A 21939-nucleotide genomic window follows, 5' to 3' on the forward strand; every position below is an offset into this window, starting at 1 on the left:
TGGGTAATAGTCAGTTTTCTATGACATTGAAAAAATGATTGATACTTTTCAGTATTGACTGAATTAGAAGTATATTTATAATCCAAATTTCTCTTGCTTCGTCCCATCTTGGATTCATTTTACCACTGAGCTCATCACGGTGCATTTTAGGATTGCCTAGGAAGGATACATATGATGCTACCTTCAAATTGTATTGCATAAAACATAACACATCGACATATAGTCAGATATTGGAATGTAATCCTTCAAATACAGAGAATACAGAGGAAGTGTATGCACTGAATTGTCTTGTATTCTTTGAGTTGACAAAAGCTGCCTTGTGAACAGCTACCCTTAACAGATTTTCAAAATGGGTGCCCTCTACCTACAAGTACACCTATCCAAACAAGAGTCTGTGATTGGAACCCCGCTCTTTCTTCGCTCCATGTCAAAATTGCCGCCTAACTACCTCTCCACTGTAAAGTTATTTCAGTATGCTTTTAAATATCACAACCCTCCATGCAGAAGATGTATTAAATGAAAAATAAATACAAAATATTAGAATAATAGCTGCAATGTCCTTTATTGGAAAACTAAAATTAGCCCAAGACTAAATTAAATAATTTTTATAGCTTACTTTTGAAACATATCGGCAGCATTCTCTGGGTTTGATCAATTAAATTAATTACTAGACAAAAAAACAAACACATTTAAGTAAAAATGTAAATAAAAAAATAAATAATTTAGCAGAATGAAAACAAAACATGAAATTAAATCAAATTAATAAAGAAAATTAATTTTTTTCAATATTAACATTTTGATTAGTTAGGGGGGGTACTTCAATAGACAGTTCACATAGTGTTACATTTACTGATGCCACAGTATGCTACCCTGACACAAACTTCATAATAACAGCGAAATACCACATTGTGCAAATAAAAAATGTTAATACACAGTTTTAGCATTCAAATGTCCTTTTTTTTTCTCTTAAATTCGACGAGTATTAAAAATGTATTTGCCCTAATGCGCAGTAAGTGGTGGCAGAAAGCCGTTAAACTTTTGTGTTAGATTTGACAGAGTAGACAGCTAGCGCTAGCTAGCTTCTCTAAATTTTGTTAAAAGATAATATAGAATAAAATTAGCCTCCATTTTCAAAGCTAGCTAAGTTTGGGTACACTATTACTAGTAACACAGCTAGATATAATAATCGATTAAACTAAAGTAAAACACAAAACCATCATTAATACAGAAATATTCTTAGCTATACTATTATTATAATGATATGATAATAACACACCTGTAATAAAATGTTCGCTGAAATGCTGTGAGTTGGAAATGATCTTCTTGGTCCAGTCAGCTATGTTGACGGCAATTGATAAAAGTGAAGCCCTCTGTTTTTGTCATTGCGATTTTTTTGGAGCCAACAGCACAGTACGACATTTCATTTTGCTTAAACAGACAATTTAAAGGTCATAGCTAACATTTTCAGGACTGTTGGGTCAGCTAACTACAGGTTTGGTTTACTGTTAGAGCCGGTATTTTGCCACCTCTTCCGACTGTGAGACGTTTATGTTGCCAAAGTATTAGTCTATAGAGCATGGCAAAGGTTTAATCAGTGGCCTGTGTATTTTGTTCTGTAGTATCATAATAAGACACCAGCATGAAAAAGCCAATTCAAATAATTGCAGTCTTGGTCCATGGCCAGTTGTACAGAAAACACTGAAAATATTAGCAGAAATGTGTTGTCCTATATGTCTACAGAATTTTTGTCCACCCAAACAATGATAGGCTATAAATACCGATTATTTCACAGACATTTCTCAGAAAACAAAGTGAAATATATAGCTACTAAGAGCCTCAAACATATTTCAAAGAGTTAATGCCACTGACCTGGCAAACTTTTACAAATCCAGTGATACATTTTCCCTCAAAAAAATGTATTTCTTCAATTCATTACTTTGTAAACACCACTAGTGCACCCTGACCCGTGGTAATTTCACAATGCCAGCCAATAAGATTAGAGCTGGTGATTGCAGCCAGCTCTTGACCTGCATCCAATATGCATCAGTCAGTCAATGAACGGACTGTGGGTGTAACATCTGAAACTGAGTATAGGTGGGCCATAGCATAATTATTTCATAGCAGTTTTGTGGTTCACAAAGACCAGCCTTTCTAAGGTGCCACTGCCTGTGGTCTTGAATTGTTCAAGAGTTTTGCTGGACCTTACTAGTGCAACATGACTCTAGGCACAGGCTGAGGTTGAAGAAATGTTACGAGATTCCACTTAGCTCATCTGTACAGACCCTTAGTACTAGACTGATTCTCAGTTCCTTCATCTGATCTGCTGCACTAGACAAGCCGGGAAGTGCAAGGAATGTTGTTGTTGAAAGAGGTGAAAATGTTTTGAAAGAAGGACAGAAATGCCTTTGTGATAGAGGATGGGTTCATCTCATTGGTTCATCTCATCTCACTGGTCCCTTGTTTGATCCTAGACATTTGTTCTCATATTGTTCTTCTGCAAATTAATTTCCTCCTGTAGATATTCTTACCCTTCCTGACCCTGACCTTGACCACTCTTGATAGATTTAGACTTTCCTCGATTGTCCTGCTTAAAACCCTCCTTTCCTGCCCCCTCTTATTGTATTTGTTTCATTGTTTTCCCGATACTCAGTAAAGGTTTCACAGACTAGTTGATTAGTTCTGCCACTAGTTGACATGTTGGGTCTGGTGTCTACTACCCAGTGTAGCTATGTGCAAAGTGTTTTATAGTAAACTGTAATGGCCAAATATATTTGGAATTACTTAAAAGTTTAAATAAAGTGAACCCAGGGCACTTTTGGATTCACAAAGCACATTATAAGAAACCCCATTGAAGGCAGATTTTCTGTGAAATATCTCAACCCATGACTGGTGCCAACAAGAGCCATCGAGCATCAACTAATGCTGACTAACACTTGGCCCAACTGAAAATCAAATACAAATAGGTGTTAAAGTTATGTAGTGTAATCCAGCCTTGAATGAATAAAAACTGATCTTGGTGCCCAAACTATACCAGGATGCAGCATAAATAAAATGTTCTGTGTTTATATGATCAGACACAAAAACAAACTCGTATTTATAGTTTGCTGATTTGTGGAAAAAGAAGTGCACTGCTGTTAATATCTGTCTGAGACAGTGAACGGCTGGAACACAGCTGGCTCTGCTCTGAGGACCAGATCGCACACATACATGCACATATAGAAAAATCATTTGCAATAATCTAACAACTCTTAGAGTGATATATTCAATATGGGATTTGTCATAAGGGTAGCTGATGGATAACATGTCCATGGACTTTTATTAAACAACATCAAGACTTTAGATTGAAATTTAAATGAATGTATAATGTCAAATGTACAGTATGTTTTAGATGATGTGATTGGTCACTATTTTGCTTAGTGTCTTTTTTTATAGGAATACTTCACCCAAAAATGATAAACATACAATTCATATTAATTAATAGTCCTGCGGTGTGACAGATTTTTAAAGTACAGATATTCATGTAGTTTCTTTGTGCACAATAATTATAAAATAAGTAGCAAAACATTTAAAATTAATATAACTTTGTATTTAATGTCAACCACTCATAAAATAACTGATTTGATTAATTATAATGTATTGTAAAATATTCTAGTCTTTTATGTTATTGTTTTTTTTCTTTCTTTTCCATCCACTAACCTTTTGAAATTCTGAAAAATTCAAATTATAACATTAATCAAGAAATAATTTCTCATGCTACACACCATATCAAAATGACTTCAAAAGCCATACAGAATAATAAAAAAAAAAGATGAAATAACTAGTGTTTAATTTCTAATCTGAAGTAGCATTCTCATATGAATCTTTAATGTAAATTAATTGTCTTCTCACTTATATGATTTATTAGGGTGAGCAAAAGACAGACACAGTGGGTGTTGCATCAAGCTTTTTAGGGGTGTTTATTGGAAATAATAATAAACATATAAGGGGCGAAGATAGCTGCAGGCCAGAGACCTCAAGATGGGGTGGAATCTCCAAAAGAAGGCAGAGTTACTCCAGAAGGGGCTTGGTTACGCCAAAAGAGGGTTGCGCCAACAAAGGTGTTAGGGATAGTGTTAGGTAAGGGGCTTCCTATGTCTTTAATATTGGCTTGGAACTTCCACCCCTTTTTGAGCACCGCTAAATCCTTCTAAGGGGTGGCGGCTTCTGTGGGGCCTGTCTTCCCAAGGGCGAGAGTGAGGGAATGGCAGCCTGGCATCCATGCCCGTCGTCTGCAATGCATGCTCTAATCCCCCGTTGCACATCTAATTCACGCCGTGGGTGCACGCCCAGAGCAAACGTTTCCAGGATTTACACATGACCTCTATTCTGAAAAACACTGAATGTGTGAAAGGCAATAATATGTCAAGATGAACACACGGGAGGTTTGCATGTTGCTTCCTAATGTTCCTATACCCTGACATCGGCCCCATTATGCCGAGTTGCTGACAAGCGCCATACCCTACCAGACATTTTTGCATGCGTTCAAACCTTCTCCTGTGACGCAACCGAAAGCGTGTTGTGTCAACAGCGTAGGAGACTCGGGTTCTCGTCTCATGTTGAAACTAGGAAGTAATGCGTTAGCATAATGTGCGATGATCGCGATTCAGAGGTTCCGTTTTCCCCTCTAATGTTTAGGGTTGGGGTTTGAGTTAAGAGTAAAAATAAATCTTCACTGTATTAATATTGTATTACATACATTTAGAATAAAAATCATAGGAAAATTGCATAACCTCTGGGGTTCTGTACTCCGTCATTACATATTTTTAGTAACAGTGTAGGGACGTGATCACTAGAGAAATTCTGTAACATAATTATTACAGGAGCACAAAGAATAACGATAAGCTATAAGCAGAAGATCACTTTACCTGTGAACCGCTGTCCATGGTTTTTTTTTATTGCGAGAGCTTTGGGAAATGTAATTTATAGTTGGCTCTGCAATCCACCCCAGGGACTGAAAAAATAAAACATTCATGTGTAGACACACAAGCAATGAAACTAGGTGGGTTGTTCTACAAAACGGCTGGCTTTAATGTCCCACATTAACATTAATGAGTTTAACCATGAATAGCTGAATCTTACCTGTATGATTTATTATGTGCATGTCCCCCCCACCCTGTCAACTGTCAACCCTGCTTTTTTAAGACATACAATTTATTCCAATTATTTATCTTTAAAGCTAAACTATTCCAACACAAGGGCAAATTTTATTAATTAAATCCAGCAGTGAATAAAAGAGGCATTAATGACTTTTCCATCATGGTATATGCTAAATAAGATGCCTTTGAACATAGAAAATGTGAAATAGTTGATCTAATATCTGTGGGATTCATATGGCAAAAATGTATCTGCTTTGCATATGAAATATAGCTTGCTAATGTTAAATTACTTGTATTGCCATGATTTATATTTGGCGAACCACATTTTAATCTCATTTGACTACATTGATTATCTATTCTATGCAGCTGGTCTGCAGTCTTTAATATTGTGAAATGGAAGTCAATTAAATGTTGGAGTCCATCAGCTCAAGCCCAGGTCAGGGGCACAGTGCTTAAGCACACTACAGGGGGTTGCTTTTGCTCTCGAGTTGCCTGTGTAGTGTGCTTTAAATTCAGGTTAGTTATGCTGTTAGATAGAGCAGGCGCTGCTGTGTTAGCAGCACTGTTACTTTGAAGTGATGTAGATGAATTGATATAAAGTGACTGGTGTGTTTACAAGGGCATGTAAATAACCATGCACAGAATATAATCAGAGACATGAACATCATGCTCACACCACTATATTAGCTTGATGTAAACTTAATAGTAAATGTGAGTGAATTTATTCATGTAATATGCATAATAGAAGTGTGGCAAAGAAAATATTAATTACCAGAATGTACTGCACTGTCTTGCAAGATGTTCTTAAAAACACAGAGGAAGATGTCATTGTGCATTGTGCTGGGTAGCTCAGTGGTAAAAAACGTTGGCTACCACCCCTGGGGTTCGCTAGTTCGAATCCCAGAGCATGCTGAGTGACTCCAGCCAGATCTCGTAAGCAACCAAATTGGCCCAGTTGCTAGGGAGGGTAGAGTCACCTGGGGTAACCTCCTCGTGGTCACTATAATGTGGTTAGTTCTTAGTGGGGTGCGTGGTGATTTGACATAGGTGCTGCAGTTGATGGCGTGAAGCTCCACATGTGCTATGTCTCCGTGGCAATGCATTCAACAAGCCATGCTATAAGATGCACCGGTTGATGGTCTCAGACGCGGAGCAAACTGGGATTCATCCACCGCCATTGATAATGTTAGTAAGGTATTAATTTAAAATGTTTTGCCTAGTCATAATTTAGTGCTGTTCATTAAATGTTCTTCTCAAGCACAACTATTAACACTCACAACTCTGTATACACCAGACATGAGAGTCAGGTCACATCAAAATCAATAGTACTCATTATAATCAATGATGCATGGAAGTGTCCATTGCAGAGCGTTGCGTTGCTTCGACAGTAAACAGATGTCCCTTTACATTTTGTGCTATGTGCGCTGGCGCAAATACTGCCAACACAAATAAATGGTCTTGAAAGTTTATGTCGACGTGCCCAGTTTAAACAGCTTCAAGCCGTTTGAACTTGACACGGTGTCTTTTAAATGCGGCGGCACAATATATGTATCAAGCAGTCAAAGACATCTGTCTGTGCATGTTTAAATACAAAAATTATTGAAAATAGTCCAGATGGGTCCGCTTTGGTGTTCAGAAACAGTGAGGCCACAGTAGGACTTGTTTGTCCTTCCCTATGAACTGAAGCACCAGTGGGCGGGGCCAAGGGTGCGATGATGTAAAGTAGGCATTGATGTTTTTTCGCTGTAGCAGCAGTCATTAAATAATGTACCCTTAGTTATGTAGGGTAGTCATGGAAGTAGAGAACAAGCCGTTTTTGCAGCTTGGTTTCAATAATTGTCTTTAATTGCATTGTGGACTAAGTTTTGAGTTCTGACATTTTTTATGTTTTTATAGTACAAAGACCTCATATATGTAAAAATATCAAGAACAATTTGATTCCTAAAGACATGACCCCTTTAAGTATCAGACCCCAAAGTATTTTTCTCTGGAGATTTCAGCATTTGCTCTCCATTTAATGTCATTCCTGACTAGGAGAAACAAATGAGATATTAAAGAGATCTCAGTTGTGATTTTTCTTTCCTTTGCTAAAGCGTCAATGTATTGGGAATCTGGCTTGCTCTCATAAGCAGTCTGATAATACTTTGCTCTCACATATATTACAAAAATGACATATGGTACCTGATTATACTGTTTGAATTAACACTAGTCCATTATGAAGTAAAAATGAAGGATCAGAAATGTCAGGCCTGTTTCACACCACATATAACTGACACATATTAATTTCAGCACCCATACTAAAGGCCGGATTATACTTCTGATTCCGTTCTGATTCACTCGACGTTGTGTCGCTGTAGTGACACTACCAAACAGGCCAATGGGAATTGGCAAGTGGAATTTGCATCCCTCTCCCCCAGACATACGGGTATAAAAGGAGCTGGCTTGCTACTACTCATTCAGATTTTTTCTTTGGAGCCGAGCAGAGAGCTGAATTCCACTGTCTCACCTGCATGGGCCATGCCCACACTGAGACAGCATTCGTGGATGGATCATGTTCTCACTGCGAGAACATGACCATGGCAACATTGTGGTTTCCTTCTTCAGAGGGAAAGCCACTCCAGCTGCTCCCCACCCTGGCCCTTCCACCTACGGGTATTAGGCTGCTTCGGTTAGCACTGGGGGCGATTTGGGGACCCCAATGGGAGTGGTTCTGCTGGGTAATCCCCACAGACATCCCATTCCCCAGTTTTCCCAGGTCGAGTTCTGGGATGAGAAAGGCGACTCTCCCCACGGTGGGTTTGAGGTCTCATTTGGGGCTTGTGAACAGGATGAGCTTTCGATCGCAGCATTGGAGAGCGGGCTGATCCAGTCGGATGCGGAGGACTCTCGGAGCTGGTGGTCATGCTTTCTCGGGTGGCCGCGAGCTTCGGGCTAGAGTAGAAACCTCCACCCTGCCCTGAACCCTTGCGGCTTGACGATTGTTTCTTGGGATCAGAGCACCTCTTCCCGGAGGTGCACGAGGAGCTCACAAAACCGTGGCAGGCACCTTATACTGCTTGGTCCCAATCTCTGAGCTCCTCCGCTCTCACTACCCTCGATGGTGAGATGGCCAGGGGGTACACGGTGATTCCCCAGGTGGACAAGTTAGTTGCGGTGCACCTGTGCCCGCAAAATGCCGCCACCTGGCGGAATCATCCGAGTCTCCCATCCAGGGCCTGTAAGCTCACATCGTCCCTGGCGACCAAGGCTCAGAGTGCCGCTGGGCAGGCCTCCTCCGCCCTGCATGCCATGGCTCTCCTACAAGTGCACAAGGTCAAGGTGCTGAGAGAACTGAACAAGGGTAGTCCTGACCCGGGATTGGGTCCAGGAGTGCCATCTGTGGCTTAACCTGGTCAAGATGAGGAGGCCAACAAGGTGCGTTTACTTGATGCCCCATCTCCCAGGTTGGCCTATTTGTCCAAACAGTGCCCAGCAGTTCTCGGCAGTCAAAAAGCAGATGGAGGCTATCCAACACATCCAACAGCCCATGGTGTAGAGCACCCCGCAGGAAGCTGAAGCCCCTGTCTCACGGTCCGCCACCAAGAAGGTAACCCAGGGATATGGAGACCCGCTACAAGTTTGAAGGTGGTGAACAGACCACTCCATACCCGGGTGGAGGTCTGGGAAGAGAATCCTTTGTTTCCTTTGATTTTGATTTCACCGCATGGCTGAGGGTCTGTGGTACCCACATTTTCAAAGAAACAGCGGTTTCCTCGTTCCCTGGGTCACACACCCTGTGTTTATGGCCACCGTTGTTACAATCGCTGGACAACGGACATTCATGGCAGGTACTGCGCTGCAGAGGCGGCTTGAAGAGAGCTTGAAGGCGTGGCTAGTGCTCTCCATCCTATCACGTTGGCTGGCCTGGACTATCCGACTCGGCAATGGGATTCAGTTCACTAGGTGTCCGCCTGGGTTCAGCGGCGTACACTTCACCTTGGTGAAGGGCGAGAACGCCGCTGACCTGCGTGTAAAGATCGTGACTCTTCTGTAGAATGACGTGAGTCTCTCCAGCTGTGACGAAGAAAAGTTTCTACAGTTCCTAATTCATCGTGCCAAAGAAAGGCAGAGGGTTGCGGCCAATCTTGGACCTGCAAGTACTGAACTGGTCCTTGCATAGAGTCCCGTTCAAGATGCTGAAGCAGAAACGCATTTTGGCATGCGTCCGGCATCAAGATTGGTTCGCGGCAGTAAACCTGAAGGATGACTTCCACGTCTCGGTATTACCTCGGCACAGGCCCTTTTTTGCGCTTCGCCTTCGAGGGCCGGGTGTACCAGTACAAGGTCCTCCCCTTCAATCTGTCCCTGTCGCCTCACATCTTCGCGAAAGTCACAGAGGCAGCCTTTGCCCCATTAAGGAAAGTGGGCATTCACATTCTCGTTGACTGGCTAATTCAAGCTCACTCTCGAGACTTGTTGTGTGTGCACAGGGACCTACTAAAACAACTTCAGAGGCTCCTGGGGCATATGGCATCCATGGCTGTGGTCACGCCACTCGGGTTAATGCATATGAGACCGCTCCAGCACTGGCTTCAGACACGAGCATCCGGATGGGCATGTCATCCCGTGTTTTGTCAGGGATGAACAGGTAAGTATGTGGGGAAACTGGCCGGGTGTACCGCTTGTGTACAGTGCCTTTAACATCCTGGAGGGGAAGACGTGGTTTTTTTCCCCCAGCCGAGTTCATGAAACTGTGGGCCCTGGATGTCCTTCCTACTTAGCCCTGTGGCAGGCGAATTCGGCTGAGAAATTCGATGCCGGCCCAGTATGTGTGCTAGTAGGCCCTGTACTGGGGTAGGGGCTCCATATGCGCTGGTTGCACTCCCCGTTAGTACCCTGTCTTACTTGGGCAGAGTTCCCTCTTCCACCGGTCGCTGTTTTGTAGAGCTCCATCCCCTCCGTGTAGGACCTACAATGGGGACTTCCTACACATGCGATACTGCCGGATGGTAAGTCGGTTTGGGCAGAGTGTGGTCTCTGCAGTGTATTTCCCCTTGGGATTGACTTAATTTTTTAAACAATTATGCATTTCATAAATAAACAAAAGCAATGTATTTTATGGATTCTCTCTCTCTCTCTCTCTCTCTCTCTCTCTCTCTCTCTCGCTCTCTCTCACTCACTCACTGACTCACTCACTCACTCACTCACTCACTCACACACAAACAAACTCAATGTCGTAACCAAAAAACATTTTATTTTATGTTCAAAGCTGTAGTTCTTTGTTCCAGCAGAAACACTGTCAGTGTGAAAGCACATTGCAAGCATGCTGCTGTAGATACGCTTAACATGCTGCTTACGTGGATTCACTATAAGGAAAACCCAAATTGTTAAAGCCCCTCCGATTCTGTGACTGAGCGTAAATAACAGTAATCTAGAAAATGCTGTAGCTTCACAAATTTTCTGGTCATCATGTCTCTAAACAACAACTAGTCTGTCACAGCAATAACAATACACTTCAGCGTGTTTGTCTTTGTTGATTCTTTGTTGATTCATAGGATACATTTGGTGTAAAATGTGCTACACACCACCCTTTCTGAGCGAACAGCGCTAACAGATGGAGCTGGAATCTGAAGATCAATAAACTCTTATCTGACTGGCCAGTGAGACAAGGCGTGCACTATTTGCTTGATGGTGCTGGCTTTTATCCTGTTATGATGCCAAAAGCCCATCTAAAATGCTCGTTTTCAGTCTTTCGGCTTGTCTCTTGCTATCTAAGTCTCCTTTATCTGCGCACAGGTGCACATTCTTGGCCATCCTCACAGTCCCCGAGGTTTAGCTGATATCACAGCTTTTCTTTGACCTTTGACCTCCATCCTTTTGTTATTTAAGATATCGACTTCCTTCATTGTTAGAAGTGTTATCATTGATCACTCCATACTTCAAACCTTCTATTGTACATAATTTGTAAGATTCCTTTGTTATATTCTTATTAAGGAAGTTTTTTTTCCCCCTAGAGTAGAATTTTAGTGAAAGACCCTAAAATATCTTCTCAATCATCATTCTTTATCATTCATAAACTTTTATGAGTTCAGTTGGTGTCCTGCATCACAATTCTAGTCTTGATAATCTCCTAAATAAAAGAATAGATTAAAGGGATAGTTCACCCAAAAATGGAAATGATCTCCATTGGGGAAATACATATCATAGTAACATTATGCCTTTATTTATTTTACAGAAAAGAGCCATTCGCATTATTTTCAAAGCAGGATATAGAGATCACACAAATCCACTCTTTATTAGGTCAGGTTTGTTCAAACTTAAAGACATTGTAGAATTACAAACTTTATTAGTGATGTTTAAAGCTAGAAGCAAAGCTCTTCCACATGACTTACAAAAGTTATTTGTTATTACTTCGGAAGATGGAAATCACAGACGGCCGTATGACTTTAAACATCTAATAGCACGAACAAACCTGAAACAAATGTGTTTGTCTGTTGCTGGAGTAAAAGCATGGAATCTTCTAAGGAAAGACTTAAAAAGTTGTAAAAATATTTTGGAATTTAAAAAGAGTTATAAAAAGAAACAACTTGAATTATATCAAATTGAATTTTGAATTGGACTGTATGTGGTCAATGTATAAAAGTTTAAATAAATATCAGATATGTTGGAGATTGGGTGATGGTGGAGGGAACAGTGCTAATGATATCTATTATGTATGTTAAGAAATTTTTGGTGATGGTGGAGGGAACAATGTTAATGCCATCTACTATTGATGTCTATAAAGGGGGCAGATAAATATAAGAATAATATTCTTCCATCTGCTCCTGTAAAGGAAATTTCAAATGAATTGTATTTGATTGGTATAAATAATGCATTTTCATGAAAAGAATAAAAAAAATAAATAAATAAAAAAACAAAAATCTCATCATTTTCTCACCCTTATGCCAATGCTGATGTGTATGACTTTCCTTTTTCTGCTGAACACAAACATAGATTTTTGGAAGAATATGTCAGCTCTGTAGGTCCATACGATGCAAGTGAATGGGAACATACATTTTTAAGCTTCAAAATGCACATAAAGGCAGCATAAAAGACTCCAGTGTTTAAATCCATATAATCAGAAGCGATATGATAAGTGTGGGTGAGAAATAGATCAATATTTGTTTTTACCATAAATTCTCCCTACCCAGTAGCTGGTGATATGCTTGAAGAATGCAAATCACCAAAAACAAAAGAAGATGAATTTGAAAGTGAAAATGGAGAGTGATAGTAAAAAAAGGACATAAATATTGATCTGTTTCTCACCAACATCTATCATATCACTTCTGAAAATATAGATTTAATCTCTGGAGTCATATGGATTACTTATATGCTGATTTATGTGATTTGTGGAGCTTCAAAATGTTGGCACCATTCACTTGCATTATATGGACCTACAGAGCTAAAATATTCTTAAAAAAATATTAATTTGTGTTCAGCAGAAAAATAACGTCATACACATCTTGGATGGCATGAGAGTGAATACATTTAATTGTTTTTCATTTTTGCTTGAGGTTTATGCTTAATTGCCTTTACATTTTTATGCTTGAATACCCTTTTTTTGTATGAACAACTTTAGAAACTTCAAGTCTTTTAAAATTCTTCTGAAGAGTGCTTGGAACTGAAATTGCTTCATATTTAAATATCTTGACATTTGTTAGTATTAGAAATTAAGTAGAGTTTTGAGCAATTGGAATCATGCTATTTATTGTACCTCTAATTTAAGACCAATTAACTGTATTTATTTGGCAAGAAGGCATTTTAAGTAGGCACAGTACAACTGGACCATAGCCTTGCAATGTGTAGGTTGAACATTTGTGTCTTCATTGTGTACTTGTATGTTTGTGCCCTGATTTTCTTTATAAGCTAGCACACTGGAAAGTGATCGAATTAAAGCAAACAGGTTTGGAGTGTAACTGCATTGATATTCAGACACCATTGTGCTGTCCAAACCATTTACCCATTGCTGCTCTTGCAGAGAGTGACGTGCTGTCCTGGCATATAATTGCATTCATCTGTTTTACAATAAATACAATATACCTGAAGACCAGATGAAATCTGCTTTTTTTATTCATCAACACCGACTTTTAGAGGTCAGTATGAACTGGCATGAACATGATGTCCATATTACTGTACATCTGCAAATGTCAAACTGTCAAGCATTCTGAAGCTGACAATAATACCTCAAACTGCAGAAATACATTATATATTTCAATATTACTATTAACTGTGATATATTTCTATGACAAAACACATCACATTTACAGTAACACTTTAGACACTATGTAAGGATGGGAATAGCAATTTTTGCCCATTTACACTAAACATACAGTACACTTCATAAGCACTTTCAATATTAAAATTACATTGATATGAACATATATATTATACATATCTTTAATTAAAATTTTCACAAGTTAAAACATCTAGGTTACTGTTGTAACCTCCATTCCCTGATGGAGGGAATGAGACGTTGTGTCGAATGAAGTGACACTAGGGGACATTCTTGAAGGCCTCGGTTACCTCTGAACTTGAGAAACGGCCAATAAGAAATTGGCAGACAGAATTTGCATGTCCCTCCCCCGGACATACGGGTATAAAAGGAGGGAATCGTGCATCTGTCCATTCAGGTTTTGCACCAAGGAGCCAAGAATAAGTTTTGGCTTGTGGACGGGGGGACACAATGCCTCCATCAGGTAACCAGGTACAACAGTACCGCGATCGCCACGGAGGACGCCATGTGTCCCAGGAGCCTCTGGAATTGTTTTAGAGGAACTGCTATGCCTAGCTTGAACAAGGTGAGGCATTTCAGCACTGACTGCACGTGCTTGTTGGTGAGGCGCGTTGTCATCAAGACTGAGTCTAACTCCATGCTGAGAAAAGAGGTGCTCTGAACCGGGGCGAGCTTGCTCTTTTCAAAAGTTGACCTGAAGCCGTAGACGGCTGAGGTGCCTGAGCACCTGGTCCCTGTGGGCGCACAGTAACTCTCGAGAGTGAGCTAGGATCAGCCAGTAATCAAGGTAGTTGGGAATGCTGATGCCCACTTTCCTTAGCGGGGCATGGACTGCCTCTTTGACCTTCGTGAAGACACAAGGGGACAGGGACAGGCCGAAGGGGAGGAACTTGTACTGATATGCCTGGCCGTCGAATGCGAACCGTAGGAAGATAGAGAGACGTGAAAGTATGCGTCCTTGAGGTTTACCACTGCAAACCGATCCTGATGTCGGACGCATGTCAGAATGTGTTTCTGCGTGAGTATCTTGAACGGGAGTTTGTGCAAGGCCTGGTTGAAAACTCGTAAGTCCAGGATCGGTCACAAGCCACCGCCTTTTTTGGGTACGATGAAGTAAGTGCTGTAGAAACCCTTCTTCATCTCGGCTGGAGGGACAGGCTCTATCGCGTCTTTGAGTAAAAGGGTTGCGATCTCCGCTCGCAAAAGCAGAAGGTAAAGTGGATACCGATGAAAGGGGGCGGGGGCATGGTGAACTGAATCGCTTAGCCGAGTTGGAATGATGTGTTAGGAAGTGAAAGCCACGCGTCCAAGCTCCGTGCGAGGCTTTGGTGCTGAGAAAAGACTCAAAGCACTTACCTCCCTCAGCACACCCAGCAGGGGGCGGGTTAGGGACTGAGGAGGACAGGGACTGTGTAGGCATCCGCTGGACTCGTCAGAACCAGCTGGCTGGCAGACAGCAGTCGTGGGTCCGGATTCGAGGGGTCTGCTTCCAGGGTGCCAGGACTGCTGATGTTTGGCACCTTGAGCCCGGATGGAAGTTTACGAGCATGCCGGTGGCTGGGTGGTTCGTGGGGATTTACCCGGGGAAACCGAGCCCGTTGCCATCCCCAAATCGCCTCTATCGCCAGCCTGGTCGTCCTCAATCCTGTGGGAAATAGGAGCAATGCGAGGGGCGGCTGGAGTGCCGTTCCTTTTTAGGAAGGAAAGCCGCAACCACAACGCTGCCATGGTTTAGTTCTCGCAGTGAGAAGAAGAACCATCAACAAACGCTGCCTCAGTGAGTTCGCAGCCCAGACACACGAGGCAGCGTCTATGACTGTCAGGAGCGGAGAGATATCGACCACATCCAGGAACTACACAGAGGCGGAAGGGCATCTTTAAAAAGACACATCCTGAAAAGGATGTTCAATGCCTGTTGTGTGTACTCTTTTAAGAAAATACTCTCTTTTTCAGAAGCGCTGTCAAAGCGCCCAGGGGCAAAGCTGCACTGGCGTGCAGAGAAGGAGAAAGCCGCAGATACTCTCTGTAGATCTGAATGGACAGATACACGATTCCCTCTTTTTATACCCGTATGTCCAGGGGAGGGACATGCAAATTCTGTCTTCCAATTTCTCATTCTCAATTTTCTCAAGTTCAGAGGTAACCGAGGCCTTCAAGAAAGACCTCTAGTGTTTCCCCAATGTCAAGTGAGCGAAAGACGGGGAATGAGAATTCTTGATATCTGTAATGGAATTACTTACAGTGAAAATGCTTATTTTGTATATTAGTAAATAGTAGGCTTGGGATGGTAGATTTTCCCGATGATTATCTATATATATAATGGTATTTTTTCAGATATAAATTGGGCTGCTCGTTGCAAACATATTCCTCAACACAACTTTGATAAAGTGTGAGCGACAGGTAAATTAAAGTTTGTAGCTAGCGCACCGGACACATCTGGCGGACGACATGGTGCTTTCTAAAATTAGAAACAGTTGTTTATTTACTACAAATGTACGCACACACCGCCAGTGCTCAGCATCAACATTCTGAAGTGCCACGGAGCGCAACTATGTTTCCATTAAATTAGACCTCAAATCATTATTAAAGGACAACAATTACTTACTCTAGTATAACTGGATGATATATTGTGTATAAGTATCTTTTCATATAGCCTTCACAGTGTATTTTCAGTTACAAGTATGTCGTTTTGTGGTTTGACTTGAATGAAAGACCTATTCAATGCAACAAGAAATTGCAAAATAAACGTCACCAATTCTAATCGTTCAGTTTGCCCAGTTAAACCAGTTTCACTAACCTGCAAACTCATCAATGTCTCTTTGTTCCTTCTTGAATAAGTATGAAAAATGTTGTAACTTTGGACTGCCATCTCCTGTGGCACTTCAGCTCATCCTATGTGTATTTGTGTGTGATAGTTACATGTTATATCGTCCTCTTATGGTCTCCCAATGCTATTATGCCAGACTGTTAAACAGAGGCCAATTGAGTGAATTGGAAAGCATGTGTATTGGGCTTCTAATTGAAACATTGGCTAATTTAAAAATTTCAGTGCATCAAAAATACTGTATATTGATAAAATAACGTGCCAATCAACAATACATATTTTATATGATAAATTGATATCAAGCAATTAATAGATTTTTTACTGGTTGGTATTAAATGTTAACTATATACTTCTTAATATAAAAAAATATATATCAATAATTAATTTAATAGCGAAAATGTCCAATCCTTATATCAACAATTTAATTAAATCTAGAAAAATATCTTTAAATCAATTTTAACATTTTATATTCAGTATTTAAGATATCTGGAAATGGATTGCAAAAAATGTACTAGTTGAAATTCCATTTTGTTGTCATTTTGTCGAGTAAACTGATATCAAGAATTAACGATCCTCCAAGTGCAAATCATATTACTGATATAAAAATGTTATTTTTTACTAGTAGTAATTCCATTGTCAATATCAAGAAGTAGCATTTTAACTTGTGATCTATATAATTCATATCCAGCATGTGATTAAATGTTGAAAGGGCTTACAAAATTCCAAAATGTTGAAAACCCTTTTATTCAAATATGTAAACATCTTTTTTCTTATTATTGTTACAATAGATATGTAAAGAAAACATATAGAAATGTAAATGTAATTTGTTAATGAAATCATTGTTAGTCTGTAGTGTAGATGTTCTTGACAAATGACTCCTGTTGTCTTTTAAAGAGCAATGAATAATAATGGCAAAACCTTTTTGCTGGTCCCAGGAAGATAAATATATAAATTTTAAAAAAGTAAATTTTTGATTGAGGAAATGGGATGCTTTGTTGATTTAAGGAATTGTTTGAAGCGAATAGCTGTTTACCTCGCATATAATTTTTAGATGAAAATGACATTTCCTCCCATTTTTGAGAACGCTTGATCCAGCTCACTTCATTCTGCAGGGACTTTAATATGGACGCACCCTGGAGGTTGTTGGGGTGGTCTGAGAGGATGTTGTTTATATAACATGAGCTTTTAGGGATTACACCACTGTTCCTCTAGTCTAAATGACTTCACTATGAAAGGAATCAATTAGACACATTTACTTGACGACAATAGGATGTGATCCACAACAATCCACTGCCGACGAAAAATATGTTTAAGCCTTCCCTCTATGCTTCCCTGGATGATTCATATGAAATGTTTGAGCATTTATCTCACAGACTTGTAATTAATGAGTCAAACTGAATTGGTGAACCGATGTCTCACAGCTTCTTAACAGTCACAAGAATGCCAGTGATAAACAAAACGCATTAGCTCCTCGACTGATGGGCTTGGCAAAGTGAGAAAGCTTTTGGTGGAACCTTTAAAACTCATGTATCACCATTGTCTGGTTGCCCAGACTGAGTGGATTACAATTAAACTCTTTAGCTTCTTAAGTAAACCGCAGTGGAGTTCATTTAGGAATAATGTAGTTCTTGAGCATATCCCATAATTGCAGAGATGACAGAATTACTAGCAGAATGACTAATGGTGCTTTAAAATGAGCATTTGTGTTTTGCTCTAGATTATTCAACCTCGAACAGAGAAAAAGCTTTGGAAAGAAAGAGATGGCAAGACAGCAAGCATCCAATGGAAAGAAGAAAAAATCACAGAAGCAGAGCTCAGCTAAGCGTCTAATCTTTAATGCTCAGAGAATATATAAGATCCGGTAATCGTCTGCAACCTTGACAGGGAGGAAGAAAGTCATGGTGTTAGGGGGTGCTCATGCCTGCAATTGGTTTATGAAGGCACTGTAAATAATAAGTAAATTTGACACCAGGTGGGTTTTTCAACTGCCCCTTGAGGGGCTTGTCTTATTATTTGCCTTGTTGATCAGATACATTTATTATTCCTTTCCATGGTCAACTCTGCAGTCTGGGCGTGTGTTTGTCTCAGCAGGGTCTCTGCAGTTATTAAAACACCTTAATCTTAAAAGCCCATTAGCCTGTTATTGAGCAAACGATGAAGCCACTGGCATTTAAGCAAGTAAAAATGAAACTGATAATCGACTGTAAAAATTGGCCTCCAAAAGACAATATATAATGTTTAAGTATTCTGAATGTATTAGTGGTGTTTGCTAAGACAAGCATCTCTATTACTATTGTTCATTCCTATAATCATATACGATTTATTCAAATCCCTAAACCTAAGAATTAAACATAAGTGCATAACTTGCCACAATATAAGTTTAATACCTGTTATGAAGTTTAATACAGAGTAACATTTGGGTTTCAGAATTAAAAATCCTGTATATTTTTTCCATAGGCGAAATCATTTTTAATGCTAACTTATAAACCTTAAAGAAAAACCTATCTTGAGCTCTTTGGGTTTTAATCGATGGTATGCTTTTTTCAAAGCCATCAGTCTGGGTTATTTCAACTTCATGGTTTCAAAATAATTTTTAATAGCAGCATTCCTGGTGAAGAACTACACTACCCATGATCCTGAAGAGATAGATCCACCAATCAGAGAATCATGGCAAACAAATTGCGCCAAAAGTGCTCGGCAGCAACTGCCCACTCCCATGAATATCCTACTTAAATATTTGCAAATATCTGAATATTTTGCAATAAAAAGTAAATATGTTGTTTCTTTACTTATACATCTTTAAATCAATATTTTTGTATTTTTTCTATCTTTTCTCATTCGAATTGGGATTCGATGGTATTGTGCTTCGTGCCCTCATTGAAAATCATTAAGTACACAGTCTTGTAGTTGTACCTTTGTTTTTTTGTCCAATTTTCAAATACGCTTTTGCATCAAAACAACATTTGTAATGTAGTGATTTACCTCAGAGCTGGTTGGTTTGACTTTTATGAAGGATGGAATAAATGAATGGCCAAGATCTGGATCAAGAAAATCAATAAACCTAATTATAAAGGAGGGACCCACACCATATTAAGAGACCAGAATTTCATAGTTGGTCATGGTCTCTTGGGAATTTGCCAGTAAGCAACCACCTAAATGTAGCAACCATCACAAATCCAACTGATCTCACTGTGAATACAGTGACAGCACTAGAGTTGCTGAAATCGTTATTTGCTGACCATAATTCGAAGCACTGCCCCCAGTGGCTGCAGCTGGAAGTGATGTTGAACTAATGGGCATGTGCAAGCTTTAGATTCAGTTGTAAATTATATAGTTTAGTATACAGGAATGCATATTATATTGACCCTACACCCAAACCCCAACCCTAAACCTAACCATCACTGGAGTAAATTTCTAATTTCAGAGCCAAAATGCTACCCCAAAATCATGCTCACCATTGTTTATATGAATGTGATTACTTCCTGATTTCCACGGGATCAGAACCCATGAGTTTGCTCACACAACGTGTTATCAGTAGGCCAGACAGAAAGGTGATCACATTTGAATTGATGCAAAAATGTCCTCAAAAGGGGTGCCACTTGTCAGTATTTTTGCAGAATGTGGTCGATTTCAGAGTAGATGAACATTTTGATTTAACATGATGATTTTCCTAGTCATGTTGTCCAAAACACACTAGTAGCCACCAAGCAATGCCTAACAACAACCCAAAACACCATGGCAACCATTTAGTAATGCCCTAGCAACCACCAACAGCAGCTTAGTATTCCAGTGGCGACTTTTGCCTGGACAAGTACATAACCGGCATGTAATACTAAAACCTGGCACCAATGATCGGGGTTTGTTGCATTAAAGAGGCTACTCCAGCACACTCTGTCAGTGGTCCATATTGGATTGGGAATCAGACTTTGCCTTTCAGCTGTAACCCTTACAAGGTGCTAAAACCGGTATGGCCAGCACACAGGCCCAAAATCCAGCTCATTATCCCAACAGGAACTCTCCATACTGTTCTCCAGTGGCTCTGAGAATGCAGTTTCTGACTTCAGCAGTTTTTCATGCTGGTCTATGTGCAGATGGGGGAAACCAACAAGGGGTGGGTTAGGTGACACATTGGGGGCAATGGGTGTTTATGGCTTGGTTGGAGAAACTTTAACATACTCTTTGGGACAATATATTGTGTCCCTGGCTTTTCTTATGTTTTGTCTTTGTTCCACAGCATTCATTGCACAAGATGTTAGAAGATTATTGCTCAGAAGTTGCAACATTATTAAGACAACATGCTGTGGAGTGTAGGCCAATGATAGGCTTATGTTCAATGAATCAGAAATAAATATATGGACTTCTAAAGTCACTTTTTGTATTGTTAAATCAATACTTTACTCATCTGCCACAATAGTTGAATGTACTTTATTTATCTGAAGTATTATTATATATTTAATTTATATTATTTAATATATTGAATTACATTTATTTGGGTGCCTTGCTCTGCTAATTTTGATATGTGATTAATTCGAAGTAATTGGCAAATCATATAATTAATTTGATTGCACATTTTAAACAATTGACAGTCCTAATCTTAATTGAACTTTCTTTTTCCAGATGAGAGTCCATGCAAGAGGACATTCTGTGGTCGCGGTTGGGAGTGTGTGGTCAGGGATCGAACGGGTCTGGCTGAGTGTGTGTGCCAGGAAAGATGCCACACGTCATTTGTGCCCGTCTGCGGCTCAGACGGACGTTTTTATGAGAATCATTGCGAGTTGTACCGCACCGCATGCCTGCAGCACAGGAGAATCTACGTCATTCACAGCAAAGACTGCTTCTTCAAAGGTGAGATGCACATTACTCACTGCAGTGCTGTAAATGTAACTGTCCAGTTCTTGTGTACAGTATGTTGTGCTGACATGATGTTTATATTAGTGAATATACAGTATCTGCTACTTCTTCAAAGTATTCTTTTTTTTAGTGGATCATTCATAACGGAATGGTCTAGGTTCAACACAAGTCAAGCTCAGTTGACAGTATCTGTGGTATGCTGTTGATTACAATAGAAAATAAAGTAAACTCATCCTTAATTTCACAATGGAAGTCTATAGAGCAAAGCATATGCAGCCCATATTTTTGTTAATTATTAAATGTATGTTTTTCAGCTGGAAAGTTGTTTAAAAAGACCTTTTAGCATTGGGACCACTGTTCTAAAGGAACTGTATACTTTTCTATGCGTTATCGACTTAATTCCTGTTTTTGGATTTGTATTTATGTAAACAATCTCTGTCTGGTACCTTTGCCCATCTTGTGTGAAAGTCACCAGGTTTAGCTTTACATTGTCATGACAATAAGACTTTACACAGACAAGTATAGTAAGTGGTTTTTATCATAGTAGTCTCATATTAAAACATTGTTTATGTCTTGTGGCTATACTTTAGAAATTATTTGTAATTTAAAGATTATCCTGGTCAGTGTTGGGTAACTTACCCAAAAATAAAAAACTACAAATTATGAATTACTTCTCTAAAAAGATTACTTAACTGATTACTTCATTGAAAAGTAATCACATTACAAATTATTTTACATAATAATATTTTAGAAATATATGTAACTGTGATGTGACGATTTCCTCCCCTGACGTCAATGACGCCCCACTGCCTTTAAAAGCCAAGTGAACCTCTCTTTAAGAGACCGGTCTCTAGTCTCTCTGCAATGAAGAAATGAAG

At 39.7% G+C, this 21939-nt stretch overlaps 1 protein-coding gene across 1 annotated transcript in view; it reads left to right on the top strand.

The window, feature by feature from the left end:
- The window catches only part of LOC127627389 (follistatin-related protein 4-like), a 451612-nt gene that overhangs the window by 151706 nt on the left and 277967 nt on the right, over nt 1–21939 (top strand). The window contains exon 4 of the mRNA XM_052103721.1: nt 20828–21055. Coding sequence (XP_051959681.1) covers nt 20828–21055 — 228 coding nt within the window. The remainder of the gene's footprint in view (nt 1–20827; nt 21056–21939) is intronic.

The sequence above is a fragment of the Xyrauchen texanus genome, chromosome 34 (assembly GCF_025860055.1).
Source record: "Xyrauchen texanus isolate HMW12.3.18 chromosome 34, RBS_HiC_50CHRs, whole genome shotgun sequence".
NCBI classification, from domain to species: Eukaryota; Metazoa; Chordata; class Actinopteri; order Cypriniformes; family Catostomidae; genus Xyrauchen; species Xyrauchen texanus.